General features: G+C 47.7%; 2 protein-coding genes across 2 annotated transcripts in view; one reads left to right on the top strand and one right to left on the bottom strand.

Annotated features, from left to right (window-relative positions):
* The window catches only part of LOC127616137 (ephrin type-A receptor 4-like), a 151,152-nt gene that overhangs the window by 85,844 nt on the left and 46,939 nt on the right, over positions 1–18,369 (bottom strand). The gene's annotated exons all lie outside the window — the stretch shown is intronic.
* Positions 1–18,369, top strand: part of epha4b (eph receptor A4b) — a 72,690-nt gene that overhangs the window by 27,967 nt on the left and 26,354 nt on the right. The window contains exons 6-10 of the mRNA XM_052087574.1: positions 11,029–11,184; positions 12,501–12,836; positions 13,472–13,584; positions 14,726–14,888; positions 17,553–17,661. Coding sequence (XP_051943534.1) covers positions 11,029–11,184; positions 12,501–12,836; positions 13,472–13,584; positions 14,726–14,888; positions 17,553–17,661 — 877 coding nt within the window. The remainder of the gene's footprint in view (positions 1–11,028; positions 11,185–12,500; positions 12,837–13,471; positions 13,585–14,725; positions 14,889–17,552; positions 17,662–18,369) is intronic.

The raw sequence follows: 18,369 nt of genomic DNA, 5'->3' as shown, positions 1-18,369 counted from the left end.
CATTCATTCATCTTCCGAGCCGCTTGATCCTCACTAGGGCCGCGGGGGGTGCTGGAGCCTATCCCAGCTGTCTCCGGGCAGTAGGCGGGGGACACCCTGAATGGGTTGCCAACCAATCGCAGGGCACACAGAGACGAACAACCATTCGCACTCACACTCACACCTCTGGACAATTTAGAATGTTCAATCAGCCTGCCATGCATATTTTTGGAATGTGGGAGGAAACCGGAGCACCCGGAGAAAACCCACGCAGGCCCGAGAACATGCAAACTCCACACAGGGAGGCCGGAGCCGCAATCGAACCCGGTACCTCTGCACTGTGAAGCCCACGTGCTAACCACTGGACTACCGGGCAGCCCTCTGTCAATACAATTGACATTGTACAATATAAACAACGGTGCACAGACAAATGAGTTCCGACGCCAAACGTCACGAGTGGTGAATTCGTCGCTCCCAAACTGCGCGTACCGTACGTCTCCGTGTCTGAATGAAACGAAAACGGCGCACAAAGCAGAAACAGCGCAAATGCTGGAACGGTTTCGCACTATTTCCGTTCACTTTGACGGCGACCGAAAATTAGCATGTCGATTGCGTGGCGCTAAGCGGTAAACACGGAGCAAACGGATTCACCTTGCGGACGGTGAAACGCTTCGCTAACCGCGCTGCTGAGCAGAATGCGTTTCGGCGTGTCGGTGATATTTGTCCGGATTTAGAGAAAGGCCGCAATTCTTGGCCTTGAGTGTTATGAGCTAATGCTCACGGAATGAATTCAACTCCTCAGTCAAAGGACCGCTAAACTAAAATATAGATTGAATTTTTTTTAGCTTATAAAGCTCCAAAATAGACATCGAGGAGTTCATCCGTGACACCCGCTTGACTTTTTTGCATTGTGGGAGACGAGAAAGGCGTCGGTTCATTTTCTTTCCACGACACGTGTGCCTCCATGACGTTAGCTTGCGCGTTAGCTTTGCGCGTGCGCGCGCGGGAGACGGGATGTGTCCGCTTCCATTCAAAATGGGGAAAGGTGAAGCTTTGGAAAAGGAACAGACGGCAGAATAAGCTACTCAGACTGAGAAGCAAACTCCCACCAGACTTCTCCTGTGGGCCTGTCAGCTTCTCTTTCTTCCTTTCTTTGCTCGTCGATCGCCCATGACCCCTGACACACACACACACACACACACACACACACACATGCACACACCTGGCATGTATTTCATCCTTTTCTTTTTTTTACTATTTTTTTGGGGACTCTGGGATAATCACCTCGACTTGAAATTAGTGAGCCATCCGCTTGGATTACTGCCAGGCGGGCATGTGCACGTATGGCGTGGGACTTTGCTTTAATTGTACTCAAATGGAGCTTTCTGTGCGTGCGGGTGTGTGTGTGTGTGTGCGTGTGTGTGTCCCTGTCAGCGGGAGGGTAAATATTTGTGCAGGAGCTCCGAGGAAGGTCGGGGTCAACGTATGACAGACAGTCCACTGGGAAATACACACGCGCACGCACATCAACCCCCGCGCGCAAACACACCCGCATAACGAATCGAAAGGGGCGGCAAGGAGAGAACATAAAAAAATAAAAATAAAAATAAAAATAAATAGACAGGAGGGCAAACAGAGACATGTCGAGGGGAAAAACAGAGTAGCGGCATCAGAGATGAAAGACAGTGATGGACAGAAAGAGGAGGAGGAGGAGGAGGAGGACAAGCTTGATCCGGCGGTTCCCCTCCAGCGCTCTCGGTAATTGGACGGCTACATTGAGGACACCCACGGGCGACTCGTGCACTTCGTGCGCTTGGACATCATCAAGTGTTTCATATCCGGTCCGAACGCGTGAGTAGGGGAAGTCATAAGGAGCCCGAAACACTGAGAGGGTGTGCGTGATGAGGTGTCGCTCGCAAACTTTCCGCACACACACACACACAAACCTCTTGCTGGTTTCACTTAATTGATGCCATACGGCCATCGCCGTTTCACACAACACCCCAGCAAACTAAATTGTAAACTACAAAGGATTTGGTGGGCGGCCTGGTAGTCCAGTGGTTAGCACGTTGGCGTCACAGTGCAGAGGTACCGGGTTCGATTCCAGCTCCGGCCTCCCTGTGTGGAGTTTGCATGTTCTCCCCGGGCCTGCGTGGGTTTTCTCCGGGTGCTCCGGTTTCCTCCCACATTCCAAAAACATGCATGGCAGGCTGATTGAACACTCTAAATTGTCCCTAGGTGTGAGTGTGAGTGCGAATGGTTGTTGGTTTCTGCGTGCCCTGCGATTGGCTGGCAACTGATTCAGGGTGTCCCCCGCCTACTGCCCGAAGACAGCTGGGATAGGCTCCAGCACCCCCCGCGACCCTAGTGAGGATCAAGCGGTTAGGACGATGAATGAATGAATGAATGAAAAGGATTTGGTTACACTATACAGACTTGAATATCAATGGCATGATTGCAACATCTCGATTTTTTTCGACGACATCTGGGCTACTAAACTTATCATTGCAAGCTACAATCTTTCAGGGACGGTGGTCACGACAGCTTATCGGGTTACAGGCTCTCATTATTTGTGCATTAAATGCCTTCCCATCACTAGAAGTCATAAAGAGATAAAGCGGCGTAAAGAAATGATTTGCTGACAAATGACGTCAAAGTGAATCATTTCTCACGCCACACGGTTGAAATGATTTTTTTTTTTTGCGTGTGCGGCTCCCCAAATACGTCGCCCGGAATTGTATCCTGCCTCAACTCCTTGCAGATGATGCAACCTATGGAAAATATTCGCAATTGAAAGTTAAAGATAACCGAATCCCTTTAGGAGCAGAAATCTAATTGGTCCGAGGGATAAAAAAAAGCGCCGGTGTGAGCATCCTACGAGGCATGATGCGGTTAAAAATAGAGATGAGCGCTACTCTCAGCAGAGCACTTGACATCTCTTCTTCCCCACACAAACACGGCGTCACGCAACCCAGCCGGCATGTCGTCGCAAAAAGGCCACATTCCTCCGCCGCTGTCCGTGTATCTGCAAATCGCCGAGAAGCCCCGAGTTGGGATCATTAGCATGATTACCCCCCCCCACCCCCTCACCCAAGTTTGTTGAGCACGAAGACGTGTCAAACACCTTCCACGTCAATATGCGCTTGAGCACAAACACCCGCACAGATGCCACCCCCTTGGCCGTGAATGATGCCACTTTTGATCTCATCACATTTCTCCACTGACGTTTGATGGATCAATTTTTAAGTGGCGGGCCTAAAACAACCCCCCCCCCCCCCTCCCACATACACACACACACCCTGCTACTTTTGCTTCAGGAGCTGTGGCACTCAAGGGGTACTAGGAGGGCTGCGTCCAGAAAGCCCGTTGCCATGGTGACCATGATAGAGCTCATCTCCTGGGGGGCCAGCGGGCTTTACACAACAGCCCTCTCAAAAGGATACACACACACACACACACATACGTACACTTTTTGGCGCGCACTCAGTACACCCCGTGCCCACCCGGCAGCTCCAAACCACCACCCCCCCCCCACACACACATACTGATATATGCACATACACGCGCACTTTTCTCCCTTTTCAGAGCTTTGTGGCAAACCTGATGGCGAGCCAATGTTTGCCTTGAACTGATTGTCGTCGAGGGCCAGGAAAGGAGCAATTAACAGACTAACTAGCGCCAGAGTCTGGAGCAGACAAGAGAGCGCGCACAGTCTCAGCGACCACCTGTTTGGAATGTAATTAGAAAGCGTTAAGCTTTGTGTTTTTGTGAGTTTCAACATTTGCTTCAGGCGGCCCGGTAGTCCAGTGGTTAGCACGTCGGCTTCACAGTGCAGGGGTACCGGGTTCGATTCCAGCTCCGGCCTCCCTGTGTGGAGTTTGCATGTTCTCCCCGGGCCTGCGTGGGTTTTCTCCGGGTGCTCCGGTTTCCTCCCACATTCCAAAAACATGCGTGGCAGGCTGATTGAACACTCTAAATTGTCCCTAGGTGTGAGTGTGAGTGCGACTGGTTGTTCGTTTCTGTGTGCCCTGTGATTGGCTGGCAACCAATTCAGGGTGTCCCCCGCCTGCTGCCCGAAGACGGGTGCTGGGATGGGCTCCAGCACCCCACGCGACCCTAGTGAGGATCAAGCGGCTCGGAAGATGAATGAATGAAGGAATGAATGAATGAATGAACGAATGAATGAATGAATGAACATTTGCTTCTAAATCAAGCAGGTGCACAATCGACCTAATGATGTATCACTTACTATTTGCGTTCGTATCTTGACCGGATATTTTAGCAAAGGGTCATTAAAAAGTTGTGCCCCCCCTGCAAATTGTTGTTTTTGCAAATTTTGCCGTTTTTGACAGGTTTGAACAGAGAGTCAAAAAGTCCATGATGCAGCTACGCGTCTCCGTGTGGAAATTTTGAGCCGGCGTGTACATTATCCTCCAAAATGACCGGGGGGAGCCCCCCCCGTGCCAAAACACATTCAAGGTGTTACTACATGAAGATTAAATTCGATACGGGTTTCAAGACCTTTGTTTGTTTTTTTTAATCAATTGGAACGCTTTGTAATCCCCTTCATTTGTTATTCATTTTGGGGATATTAAAAGGTGGATGCGTGTTCCCCAATAAACTTTTATAACAATACTAAACACTCTCATTTCATGTCGAGCTGGCGGTTCTCATAAAACCGAGAATAAATATGAACAACTGTGAAGGATATTGAAAAGGCAATAATTAAAACGATCCCGTTCCCCGGCCGCATTCAACTTGAACTAATAAATACAACTGCAAAGTGGCTTGCCGTGATAGGAAGTTCATAACATTTATCAAGCAAAAGCAATATTAAACCGAGAGCGGCGGAACAAGCAAAAACGGACATTTCATCACCTTTTTTTTTTTTTTCCCCGGCGAATATGTTTAAACGGCATTCCGCTGGGTTTTTAAGTACCCCCAGATGTCCCCTGACACGGAGCAGCTTTATCATTTCAAAGAAATTGGGTTTCGGGGGAGGTTTGACAAATGCACTCTGGTTTCATCGTCGTCAAACTTACAATTTACAACTTGAAAATACGTCTCTTGGGCTACACCTAAACGACAACTTAAGAGTTTTCGGAGAAGCTAACATGCATTTTGCAGGATGAATAGAGGAAGTCAGAATACCTCAAAAGAAAAAAAAAAAAACACGCACGCATGGGGAGAACATGCAAACTCCAAACAGGAAGTCCGGATCTCGGATTCAAACCACCGTTCTCAGAAATGTGAGCCAGACGTGCTAAACTCTCCTCCACCGTCCCGTAGAAGTAAATTGAACATGTTGGGAGAGCTCTGTAGAAAATGACAATTTTTATTTTATTTTTTTCCTTCAAACTGCTCACAGAGTCGTGTGGGTCCAGTGGAGACAGCTGGGCTGTCCCCCCCCCCCCTACCCCCCACTCCTCAATCAGAGCGTGGGTGTCCCGAGTAGCTCTGCTGCATCATATCTAAGAGCTATCGATTGGCATAAATACGGAGAGTCTCTCCGGTGACCAGATAAATATTTAACCAGACGCTGGATATGAGGCCATCCTTTGTCGTTGGAAGAAAAACACACCCGCGCCGCCGCCGCATCGGCACAAAAAAGAAAATCGTTGGGTGTTTCCTGGCACAAGAGCTTGTCACATGGGTGATGCCCTAATTAGCCGCGAAGCAATTACGCCAGCCGCAGCAACATTTGGGACGCTCAGAAATGATCTGACGTCACTCGGCGAGCGTGCGGGCAGGATGGCGTTCGTGTCAACGGCGTAGAAATAGAATACGGAATATAAGCCGGTGATTCCCAAACTTTATTGAGCCAAGGCGTTTTTTTCTTCGGCACACCACCAAACAAAATTGTCACCCATCGAGGATAGATATGTCAATTTTTGCCATCTAATAGGAGATCATTTATTTGGTCTTTCTGTCACTCTGGGTGGCGCACCGTGGCACACCATTTGAACTCTCACGGCACACTGGTTGGGAACCACTGATGTAAGCCATGCGCAAATTTGGGAGGGCTTGTTGAAAATGTATTCTCTTACAGTTACTAGCTACCTGTTTTTGTTATGACCATATTTCCCGCACTCGGAGGCGCACCTAAAAGCCTTCCGTTTTCTTAAAAACTCACGGGGGCGACTTAAAATCTGATGCGCCTTGTGTAAGATCATTCATTCATTCATTCATTCATTCATTCATTCATTCATTCATCTTCCGATGAATGAATGTCACACCTAAGGACAATTTAGAGTGTTCAATCAGCCTGCCACGCATGTTTTTGGAATGTGGGAGGAAACCGGAGCACCCGGAGAAAACCCACGCAGGCCCGGGGGAGAACATGCAAACTCCACACAGGGAGGCCGGAGCTGGAATCGAACCCGGCACCTCTGCACTGTGAAGCCGACGTGCTAACCACTGGATACCAGGCCGCCCTGTGTAAGATCATCACGGTAATATTTCAACCCCAAAAATGGCTCCTTGCTAGAGGCATGCTTACAACGCAAAGTCCAAACTCGAGGCGATCGGGTATACGCAGTTGAACACGGAAATAGAGCGGCGGCAAGAGAGTTCAACGGGAACTAGTCGCCGTTGTAACTTGCTGTTGGTTAAGTGAACTGCGTTGCGCTGCTTTATAAATAACTTTTACTGACATCTGATCATTATGTTGGCGTTTCCTCGAGCGTAGCTCCATCTAGTGGATGCATTGTAGATTGCGTCTTATAACGCGGTGCGCTCAATGTACGGAAAAAAAGTCTCATAATCCAGCGCGCCTTTTAGTGTGGAAAATATGGCGATGCGAAGTTTCATCGAAGTTTGAGAATTCACGGCGATTGCTAAAAATCATCCCAATTCTATGAATCCCCAAATGAAATTATGAACTATGAAAAGTGAACGCGGAGGCTATGGCAGAGTGAACGAAGATTGATTTCGTTAAAATTTATGAAACGGCTTTCCATTAGGCTTCCATCCATATTTCAGTGCGTCAATGCTGAACATTTCCCGGCCGCTAGCGATAATGCGACTCTTGTCAGCAGCATTCGAAATTGACAAGAAGGAAGAAGGACTTTCCCAGCATGCCTCGCTACATTTCTCCACAGTCAGGGCCCTCAAACGGCCTGCGTTAGAGCGCATCACATCTCTTTCTCATTCACGTTTCCTTGTGATCCGCGTTCTCCTGTTGCAAATGCAAATTCGGAATCCTCATGGCTCCACAGCATCGCTTCACATGATTTTCGTGGCTTTACCTTCGAGTCTCGAGGGCGACTCTTTTGCGCGCTAGCTTGTTTTTGTGCGTCTGTCTTTTCGTATCTGACATGAATCAGAAGGGAACCCCCGTCAGGGAGCCAGGGAAAGAAAGACGAGACTCCGTGGAAGAGACATAAAGTAGCAGCGGTGCGGCAAATAAAAGAAAGAAAGAATTGGGAGGGCAAAGCGCTCCTCGAAGACGCCAAGTTTTTACACAGACTTTGATCGGGCAGTGTTGGGACGCCAGGCTTGGCAAGAGCAAGGACGCTCCGGATGAGACCCCTCCCCCGCCCCCCCTGCCTAGAGAATAGTCGCTAGCCCACCCTATTTCTAGAGCTCAGCCAAAGGAATCCACACGGGATAGCGCACGGGTAGCCATTCTCTTGGAAGATGACGGCAAGGAGGAAAGAGGCCACAAAGTCCTCCCTTTGAGAAGACACACTTCCCGTCCTTCCCTCCACTGACCTCGCCTCTATTTTTGTTTTCCTGATTATTTTCTTTTTTTTTTTTTAATATTTTTTACCGGCAGCACGTCGTTCCCGTTCCAGCGTTCCCGCAGGTCTTCAGGGGATTGCGCCGGTGGACCTTGCTCCCAATATGATGAATGTTTTGCCTAAAAATACTTTCTGTTCACGAGCGAGCGCAGCGCAGCATCCAGATGGAAGAGCTTAAGCTCCACTTTTGAGAAATCACACCGCTTTGAGGGCTCTCTCTTTCTCTACTACTGCCTTGCATATAGACTACTTACAAAAAAATAAAAAATAAAAAAATAGGGAGGGATATTTGGCTTCCTGGTGAAATTTCAAGACGAGCCTAAAATGCATTCAAACCTTTCCAGGTGGACTTAAATGTGAGCTTCTCTAAGCTTTTGAAAGCACACGTCCAACTGTTGTTTCGGTGCTTTTTGCACAAGTCGCTGTTCTGTAAAATAACGGGAATTTAGTGGCAAAAGTCACAAAATGGTGTTTGATCCGACCAATAAATGTCCTGATCCAATTAGAGCTGCTGTTTCGCACCGTTGACAATTTTGACATCGTGAGACCAAGACGACACCTCCAATAGATCAACGTTCCCGTGCCATTGTGATGCTTCATAAAGGACGCTCTCAGACACAAGTGGCCAGTGAGCTGCTACACGGTGTCATTAGCAGGTCGCCGTTACAGAGAGACTGGAAGAGTCACAGAAAGATGTACAAGTGGATGCCCTTTGGCGTTATGAACAATGAGGCTCCCAGAATCTCAATGAACCTTCGAGAAAAATCGCTTGTCATGCCTCATCAGACAATAAGTCGACTTCTGAACAGCGTGCGACGTCGTTAACCAGTCATTGATCCTCAAGGGCACCTGATTGAGTTATTGAGATGTCGAAATGTTTTCATGCGGTGTACCCACCACTTTGGTTTCAACAAATTGTTGGAGATCAGGAAATCACCAGTGCATCCTTCTCCTTAAATGTCCAAGTTCATGATATGATAGGGTAGGGTGAACTTTTTACATTTTCCATAAACTTCATGGACGTCTTTTTGAGGCGTGTATATGTTGAGCGTATGTGTGTGTGTGTGTGTGTGTGTGTGTGTGTGTGTGTGTTTGTGTGTGTGTGGACGTGCACGAGTGTGATAATTTACAGCTTTCCCGGGATGAGTGGATTGTACCTTGATTAAATGCGTGACCTTCACCGGCGGCACAAGCAATCAGCAGGCGCACAAACGCATTTACGCAGGCACGCACATCAGCGGCACACTTGACACACGTGTCAGGCACATCGACGTACAATCAGCAGCCAGGTGGATTCCAGGGCATCGGTTATCCTGCAGACAAATATGCAGAAGCACACTCGCGGGTTGTGTGACACCCTCATTTTCAGCACACGGAATGCGGGGGAGGGGGGGGGAGACTGTATAAGGATCTGAATACTCGTCCTAGAAATGTATTGAAGGCTTTACACAGTCAGGATCATTGAGCAGCGAGTTAAAAAATATTTTTTTTTTTAAAGTGACAACCGATGAGCAATCCGATCCAAAAAATGAACCCATCTCAAACAAGATCAACCACAATTATTTTAAGGGAAAGTGGGACTGGCCTGCGTCCACATTCACGTCTAATTGCCGCCCGTTTAAAGGCATTAGCAATACATAGTAACAATTAAATGTGAAAAATGCATCAAATATCTGCAGATACAATCAGATCTGTGTCAAGTCTAACGATGAGCATCGTCTATTCCACTGCCTTGCATCCAACGTGCACGACGTTATTCCAGGATGCCGCGCCCCAAAATGACGACTAAGCATCCAGAGCCGAGCCGCAGTCACGTTATGTTACCGCCAGAGGATTTTTAACTTTGTATTTGTGCCTCCCCCCGGTAGCCCGAAGAGCCGGCCGGCGCTTATCTAAGCGTAGTGACAGTTGTGATGCTGCCTGGCTGTGTTTTATACAGCACGACCCCCCGCGGTCTTGCCGCCTGATGCAAAAAGATCTCACGTAGAAAGACCGAATGCCACCACGCATTAAATCAGACTCTTGTTTTTGTGTCCGTTGCCATGGGTGCTGCACGAAACATCGTACGAGCCATCGGTTTCTCGAGTGCCTTTGCCGCACCACAACTCCGCTTTTTTTTTAACCCATGGTCACTTTTTTTGGTCAAGCCTTTGGCTCTTCTTTCAGTGCGTTTCAAGGACTAAATAATAGAATCATCTGAATTGGCCATGAACTCATTCACTCCCAAATACGTTTTGAAATGTCTTTTCAGACTTGGTCTAGAATTGACTGGAACTGAATGAGTTCAAGTGGGTTCTCGCAGCCAAATAAGAGAGAGAAAATAATGATTATAGTGATTAAAATATGTATTAAATGACATTAGACCGACAGTAAAAGACAATCAGAGTATTTAATTACTTTAGATCATTTAGTATTTTGATGGTGAGTCATTCATGTATTTCTGATTCATAAAAAAGTTCAAACAAACCGATATGCTGTGAGGAACTGGCTTTGTTAGCGCTCTAATAACGCAACATGTTGCTTTATACGGCAAAGTATAAATTGATGCCACTCAAATGTGTTTTTTGTTATTTCAGGAAGCCTTTGAAGTCAGCTACACGCCCCAAAAAACGTGTGTCGCGGATGCTATATTGGTATTAGCTGTGTTTCTTAATTTACACGCGGAATACATTTTTCTCAATTCTTGGTTGTGCATAAACAGGATGTCTGAATCAGTTGACGAATTAACATCAAGTCACTGACCCAAAAATGTGTTCGATACAGACGCAGCTGCTCAATACTGCCCTGTTTCAGAATCGCGGTAGCATTAGCTAGCTACACGGAAAGGAGATAGCTCAGGTACGACACCATACACAGCACAACTTCATAATAATGAAAGTATAACACAGTCCATGACAAGATGAAAAATACACAACAGCAAAATCACAACAACCAGAATAATAATCAATAAATACATCCGGTAAATCTGGTGTTGTTTTTGGCAGCCATTTTGGTTTGGCTTGTGGTCAGAAGCCATTTCTCAATGTCAAGGATGCAGCGTACGGTCTTGTGAACTCGGCGAGTTACGATGCCTCGCATTGATTTTTATGTATAGTACGTGGGTATTTTTTTTTTGTTGTAAGTAATCCTATTTTAGTCATCAATCAACTCCAAATAGGAACCGGCGGTTAATGCAACACTTTTCACATTGAAAGCAGCGTTTCTTTGTCTATGTGATTGATCTTAAACGAACATCATGCGGGCATTTAAGTGGCTACCTTGACTCCTCCATTAACTTTGTGTCGCTGTCTTTCTCCTCGACCCCCAGCGTGCAGACTCGGGACCTACAAGGCCTCGGCCACTGACGCCTACTGCAACAAATGTCCTCCTCACAGCTCGTCCTCGCAGGAGAAAGCCACGGAGTGCGTTTGCGAGAAAGGCTTTTACCGAGCCGACGGCGATCCGCGCTCGATGGCGTGCACACGTGAGTGATGCTCTGTCCAAAATATGAAGAAATAACCGCACGATGCACACACACACACACACACTCATAGCGATGTAAGTTGATTTCATAGCATCCTGCACCAAACTGCGGCTTCAAGTTCCAACAATTGGATTACATTCCATTTAATTGGTTTGTAATGTGTTTTTTTTTGGTAAGGATTTACGGTGCGTGACATCGTTCCAATTTTATGTCCGTAACGAAGCGCGCGCGTGCCGTTTCCCTTTTCCTTGGGCTCTGCCTGTTCGACACGCCTGACACACGCGTGTAACACAACCGGGGTGTGTTCGCTGAGTGCTTGTAGGTCACTGTGCCGTGAGAACACATGAGGCCAATACTCTTATTGAAAGCATGTAGGAAATTTCTTGACCTTTTTATCACACACACACACACACACACACACCCCGCCAAAGGAATTTAACTCTGTCCTATGAGCATGGAGGGGCGAATGAAGCGAGAACACTACATGCAAAGAGATGGATTGAGATAGACGGAAGGATGTGTGAGTGGGGGTTGGTGGGGGGGGGGGGCAGGAAAGGACAGTGACACAATGACAAAGACCGAAAGCGAAGAAGAGCACAAACCTTCCACACGGAACACCCCCCCCCCCCCCCCCACAGCCCACACTCACAAGCGCGGAGCCATTATCAGGTTACGGTAGATTACTCTCATTAATCGTTATAGCAGGTGAGATGTGACAGGCGTTATCAGTTGGAAATGACTAATGCCTCCTTCAAATATGTATGCTCCCCTAAATGGGCAGCAGGAAGGAGCGGGGGGGTGGGGAGGGGGGGGGGATGGGATCAAACAAGGAGAATGGGGTGAACACATAAATCACGGGAAAGGAATAGAACAGTCTGCAATTGCAGTCGGGCACGCGCACTGGATCTCCAATGATGATGATGGACAGTTATGCGTGGCCGAGGGAAGTGTGGAAGGGGGGTGGGGGGGATGCAGAAAAGCAAATGACAGAATTAGCGGGAGACAACGGGATGCCCTGCTGACAGATTTCTTACAGGTAGCTTCAATTATGCACCCGCGTGTCTCTCAGATGCTCGCCACTGGGGAAGGTGAAGGGGGGTGTGGGGGGGGGGGGGGTCTTCAGGGCTCAGTACCGTATTTAGCCATGTCCTGATGACACGTCGACATACTCGACGGTCATCCGCACTTCAATTTTTTAAACTAGTTCCTTGCGCACCGTTCATCATACTCACTACAATTCATTAGCATGGATGCTAATCTTCTTTGTCTTCTCCCTTTGTTGTTATCGTCTATGATTTTTTTTTTTTCTTCGCCAGGTCCCCCATCCGGTCCGGAAAACCCGATCTCCACGGTGAACGAGACCTGCGTGACTTTGGAGTGGTCGTCCCCAAGAGACACGGGAGGACGGGGGGACGTCACTTACAGCCTTCACTGCAGGAAGTGCTCGGGCGAGGGCAAAGAGTGCGCGCCCTGCGGAAGCGCCGTCCACTTTGTGCCGCGGCAATTTGGCCTCACGTCAGCCGCCGTCGCCATCACCGACCTGCAACCGGATTCAAACTACAGTTTCATCATCGAGAGCCAGAACGGCGTGTCGGACTTAAGTCCAACCCCCAAGGGAAGAGCCGTGATTAATATTACCACCTCGCAAACGGGTGAGTGACTTTGCATCTGACCCACCAAAGTCCCGAAGAGCTGAGCAGCTCCCACTTCCTATTCAGCCATTTTGCAACCGATTTTGGGATTGGCGCAAAGACCGAGCTATCTTTTTGTCGACTTTTTGTCTGGACAAGCCTCATATTTAGGCTGCCGCATATGATATAAATATCCTTTATTTGTCCCACACTGAGGAAATTGACACATTTTTATGAGTCACTCACACCGTCACACGGCGGATGTGTCGAAAAGGGACGCAGGGGGAATTAAATGTGACGGGGTGGTGATGACCAACAGGCGCGGAGGCGGTTGCAACTCTCCCCGCACGTGCCACTCACATCCCTCGTGCACACCCGGCACTCATTTTTATCTGCCGCCCAATGTGGGATGGGTGACTCGGTCATCAGTTTTTTGCGATTTTCATGCAATTAATGAGCAGATCATTTAGCATTCCGCCTTATCAAATAACGGCTCGTAAATATACCCTCAATTAGCATACCATGTTTCATGTGACAAGCTCCGATTTTCGCGGCACACAAAAAAATAATAAAGTACCACCTAGCACATCTCTCCCCACTTCAGCGTCAAGCTTCACCGCCCCCCCACTCCCCGTTCTCTTTCCTTTTTCCTGCAGTGAGCGTTGTGTTGAAGGAGAGGCGCAGCAAGGACAGCGTGACATTGGCCTGGCAAGGTCCACAGAGACCCAAAGGTGTGATCGTGGAGTATGAGGTCATCTACTATGAGAAGGTGAGAGGAAAAAAAAAATCTCTTTTTAAAAGGTTGTCCTTTAGCTGTGTACCTTTATTCTTGGCATTTCCACAGCGCTGTACTTTTTTCCCATACTAGTAAACGTCCAATCATCCATTTTCTGATCCGCTTTACCCTCACAAGGGTCGCGGGGGGTGCCCAAGCCTATCCCAGCCGTCGTCGGGCAGTAGGCGGGGGACGCCCTGAAGCGGTTGCCAGCCAATCGCAGGGCACACACACACTTAAAGATAATTTATAGTGTTCCATCAACCTGCCATGCATGTTTTTGGAATGTGGGAGGAAACCGGAATACCCGGAGAAAACCCACGCAAGCCCGGACATGCAAACTCCAAACAAGGAGGCCGGATCTGGGAATTGAACCCGGTACCTCTGCACTGTGAGGTCGACCGACGCGCTAACCGTTGGACCGCCTACTAGTAAACGTCAATGTCAAAAATAGTTAAAAAAAAATGTATCTGTATTGTAATGTAATGTATTTATTTTTTTACATTTTACATTACATTTACATACATTTACATACATACATTTTTTTTTAAACGGCCACGAAATTATCCCCGCATATCCATTTTAGCAAACGTGGTCCCATTTTTCTTGCTTATTAGCCCCGGCCGCATATGGAAGGTGTGGTCTTGAACGCCGGTCGCGAGATTGGCGAAAGCAAACATGTCCGCCGTCTCTCTCGTTTGACTTATCGGCTGTGTGTTTTAGCCGAAGGGCATATCGGATCGGCTCCTCTCCCGCGGCTGCCGGCGTGTCAGTTACTCACACACATCTGTTGGACAAATCTGGTAAAACGTCGTCGAGGTGATGAAATTAAGCCTGGGCGCTTTTGAGCGTGCGTGGATGGGTGACGGCTTGCATTAGTCATGAAATGGTCTTAATCCATGGCGGGGAGCCTCTTCCATTTGAGAATGAGTAACCTTCTCTGCAGGGTTCCGACTAACGGAACGCCATCTGATCCAATCATGAACTGAAGAAGAGCAAAACTCGACTGCATACTCCTCCGAGCGTCGACTCGGCCGTCGTTAAGAACGAACATGATGAATAAATAAACGAGTGTCTTTTATCTCATCAGTTACGACGCTTATTCACTTGACTTCTTTGATGATCTCTGCTTCAGAACCAGCGGGAGCAAAACTACACCGTTTTGAAAACTCGCTCCACCATGATGACAGTGGACGGATTGAAACCGGGCACCACCTACGTGTTCCGGGTCAGGGCTCGAACCGCCGGCGGCTACGGCAGCTACGGCGGAGAGATTGAACTGGAAACCAGCCACGAAGGTACGCGTTTGGAACGTACGCAAGCTGCCGATCGGGTTAAAACGGATCCAAATTCAAAGAGCGCGCGCGGCGGTCAACGAAGACAAAGTGCAAACAGCGGCGCTCGATTTCATCTCCGTGCGGCGATTTGTCCCGCGATGGAGTTTAAAATCAATCTGATGGATGGTTATTAAATCGCTTACATTTCATCTCGATGGCTTCTTACCGTTCTCTTGTCATCAGGATTTGTACGATTTATTCGATTAAAAAAAAAAAAAAAGAATAAAGTGACGCTTGTCAGCTAAGGAATCTCACTCTTGCGGAAGTTCACATCATAACTTTTCTACTTTGAAACATCCGGGTAAATATTTATACTATTAATTAATATACATACACACACATATATATGTATTGTTTTTTATTGCAACTATCCACTTTTTCATTGAAAAAAGACAAAATGCTGGCTGCGATGTCACCGAAAAGTTTCTTAACAGGGGCAATTAAATGAAATGATTAAAACAGATGACTCTGAAGTGGGCGACCGTTTGACCGGTACATCCGGTTACAGAAATAGATTGATTGCAGTGCCTTAAATGTTTGTGCAAGATTTTGTATTATTATCCCATCCATCCATCCATCCATTTTCCGAACCGCTTAATCCTCACCCGGGTCGCGGGGGTGCTGGAGCCTATCCCAGCCGTCTTCGGGCAGTAGGCGGGGGACACCCTGAATCGGTTGCCAGCCAATCGCAGGGCACACAGAGACGAACAAACATCCACGCTCACCCTCACAATTTAGAGTGTCCAATCAGCCTACCATGCATGTTTTTTGGAATGTGGGAGGAAACCGGAGGACCCGGAGAAAACCCACCCAGGCCCGGGGAGAACATGCAAACTCCACACAGGGAGGCCGGAGCTGGAATCGAACCCGGTACCTCTGGACTGTGAAGCCGACGTGCTAACCACTGGATTACCGGGCCGCCTGTATTATTATTATTTATTTTTATTTTTTTCAAATGATGTACGTTGGACCACAAAACCGCAATACCTGGTTTTCATTCGTGAAGTGAAAAATGTATTTATTACTACTTGTGTCAGTTTCCAAAAAATGATTTTTTTTGACTCAAAGGGTAGCAATTTCTTTGGCATGTGATCAACGTGTTGTCAAACTCACTTTCCCTTCTTGTATGCTTTGTTAGCCGTCATTTACTTGGCTCATCGCTTCATCATAGGGGGGGCGGGGGAACGATTTTCTTGCAATCGAGGCCCCATAATCTGCTCTTCAAAGTGCACATTGATTCTCAGATGGCCCCGGCAGAGAGGGCCATAAATCTCTTAGCGTATAGCAGCGCGGATATAGATCGCGCCGCATACAGTGGGAACACATTAGCCTACTAATCATCGAATAATCAATGAATATGGTTGAAAGGAGGTTGTCCGCTTCTGCCCTGCGACAAAACTGCATGCGGGAAATGCAAAGGACGGGGAAATTGTTAGCATTTTGTTAGCATTTGTGCTATTTGTGTGTTAGCATTTTTTTTTTCTTCGTTTTGTACAAGTTCAATGCTAGGCGCGGAAAAACGAAAGCCGCATGTATTAAAAACATGGCCGTCGCATGGCAAGCTGACTTGATATTTCAAATCTGAGTTGTTTTTTTTTAACTTTAGTTGTAATTACATTTTTGAATTGAGGTAACCGTCACGTAACTTCTCATTGAATTGCATCCAGGAAAGATGTCGGCGGTTTTGCCGTTCGCGTGTGCAGAGATCCGCTCGTGAATTGCAGTTGAATTCGACGTTTCTCTGCGTTTAGTTTGAGGTACCTGCAATTTTCTTTTCACGAGATGTAAGACATCAGACGGTGATTTTTTTTTTATTTGAGATGAATTCAAGATCTCCTGATCGAGAATTACGACTGTTCAGAATTACAGACGAATGAATTCACGCGGACAGCCGTGATTCAGATATCGGCAATATTTGCCGATGAATTATCGATATCCATCACGGCATGACTGAAACGTTATCCGCAGTGAAATTTCATTTCGGATAATCCGAAATGCTCATTGCGGGAAGGAAGACTGACGTTAGAGAGATTTCCCCAAAAAAAGATAACCGCAACATATTCCAACGTCGCTGTTAATTAAATTTGAGGAGGGCCGTTTAATCAGGTGCGCGAGGCCAAGTGCACTTCAGAGTCTTATCAATGTGAACGTATCTGATCAACGGTATTGATTCCGAAAGAATACGCGCATGCTAGTAAATGCGGCGGATCGCAAACCGCCGCTTGCTTGAGAGACGTGAATCGCCAACGGACGCTTGGCAGGTGCCGATGCGCTCGTGTTCACCTGCGGCGGATAAAATGGAAATTAGTTTCGATGAATCGCTCGATCGTGTGGTGTAGAAAGAAAAATAAATCAATTAAAAAATCGATGCCACCGGAAAGTTCTGGCCGGCGGTCTCGCTTTACGCAACGTTGACCAGCTAGCGGCGAGCGGGAATTGCTCTCACGTCTTCTCTCGGTGCCTCTCGGGCAGGCGAGGCTTTTCATCAGGAATGCTTGCTTACTATTCCACCCGGCAGCCTCGCTCGCTTTTATCACTTTTTTTTTTTTCCATTGCTCCTGCCGCTTTTATTCAACGTGCCACGCACCCCCCCCCCCCTCTCTGTTCTGTCCTCTCTCCACACAGACGTCTTTGCGATCGGAGACCCCAACCAGACCACCATTCTGGCCGTATCGGTGGCGGGCGGCGTGGTTCTCCTCATCTTCTTGGTGACGTGCTTCGTTGTTAGCGGAAGGTGAGGTCCCAGCATGCAAAAAAAGGAGATGTCGCCCTTTTTTGCCAGCCAGAAAATGCGAATTCATCGTCTCGACGCGCGAGGAGGCATTTGTAGCGGACGCTGTTGAAGACGTACTAATCGAGCGTCGAGGGCTTTTTTTGGGGGGGGGTCTTTAAATTTTAGGTCCTATACGGAGGGATTCCATTATTGATGGGCAAAGCGCAGCCGAGCAATCCAGCTTCTGACATTTCAGGCCGTGTTAGTCTTTCTGTGAAGTCGACGGCGCTGCTAAGATCGCCTCCTTTCAAGGTTAATACCGTGTCTCAAGGAAGGCCACACAGGGGAGGGGAGAAGAGAGAGGGAGAAAATAGAATCAAATGACGCAGACGGCTGAGAGTTGAGAAGATGAAAGGAGGTTGAATTTTGGAAGGGGAGGACGAAAGGAAAAGACGAGGAGGGTGAGAAAAAGCAGAAGAAAAGATTTGGGGTGTTTGCAGAGAAACGCGTTCAACTACGACAATCAAAGTTAGCCAAGAGCTGCATTGAATTGAACTTGACATTTTTTTTGGTTCACGCCTGCCCAGTGGGGGGTTCAAAATATTCATCGGAAGAGTAAAGAAATCTTTTGGTCTCTTACGCTCAGCAGCAACATGCAAAACGCATTCTTACAAATCGCAGAATGTTAAGAATGGCGGGATCGACGACACCCAAAATAAAATCGGGGGG

This window comes from Hippocampus zosterae, chromosome 15 (genome assembly GCF_025434085.1).
Source record: "Hippocampus zosterae strain Florida chromosome 15, ASM2543408v3, whole genome shotgun sequence".
Lineage (NCBI taxonomy): Eukaryota > Metazoa > Chordata > Actinopteri > Syngnathiformes > Syngnathidae > Hippocampus > Hippocampus zosterae.
The sequence above is the reverse complement of the archived record's forward strand: the minus strand, read 5'-3'. Positions and strand labels throughout refer to the sequence as shown.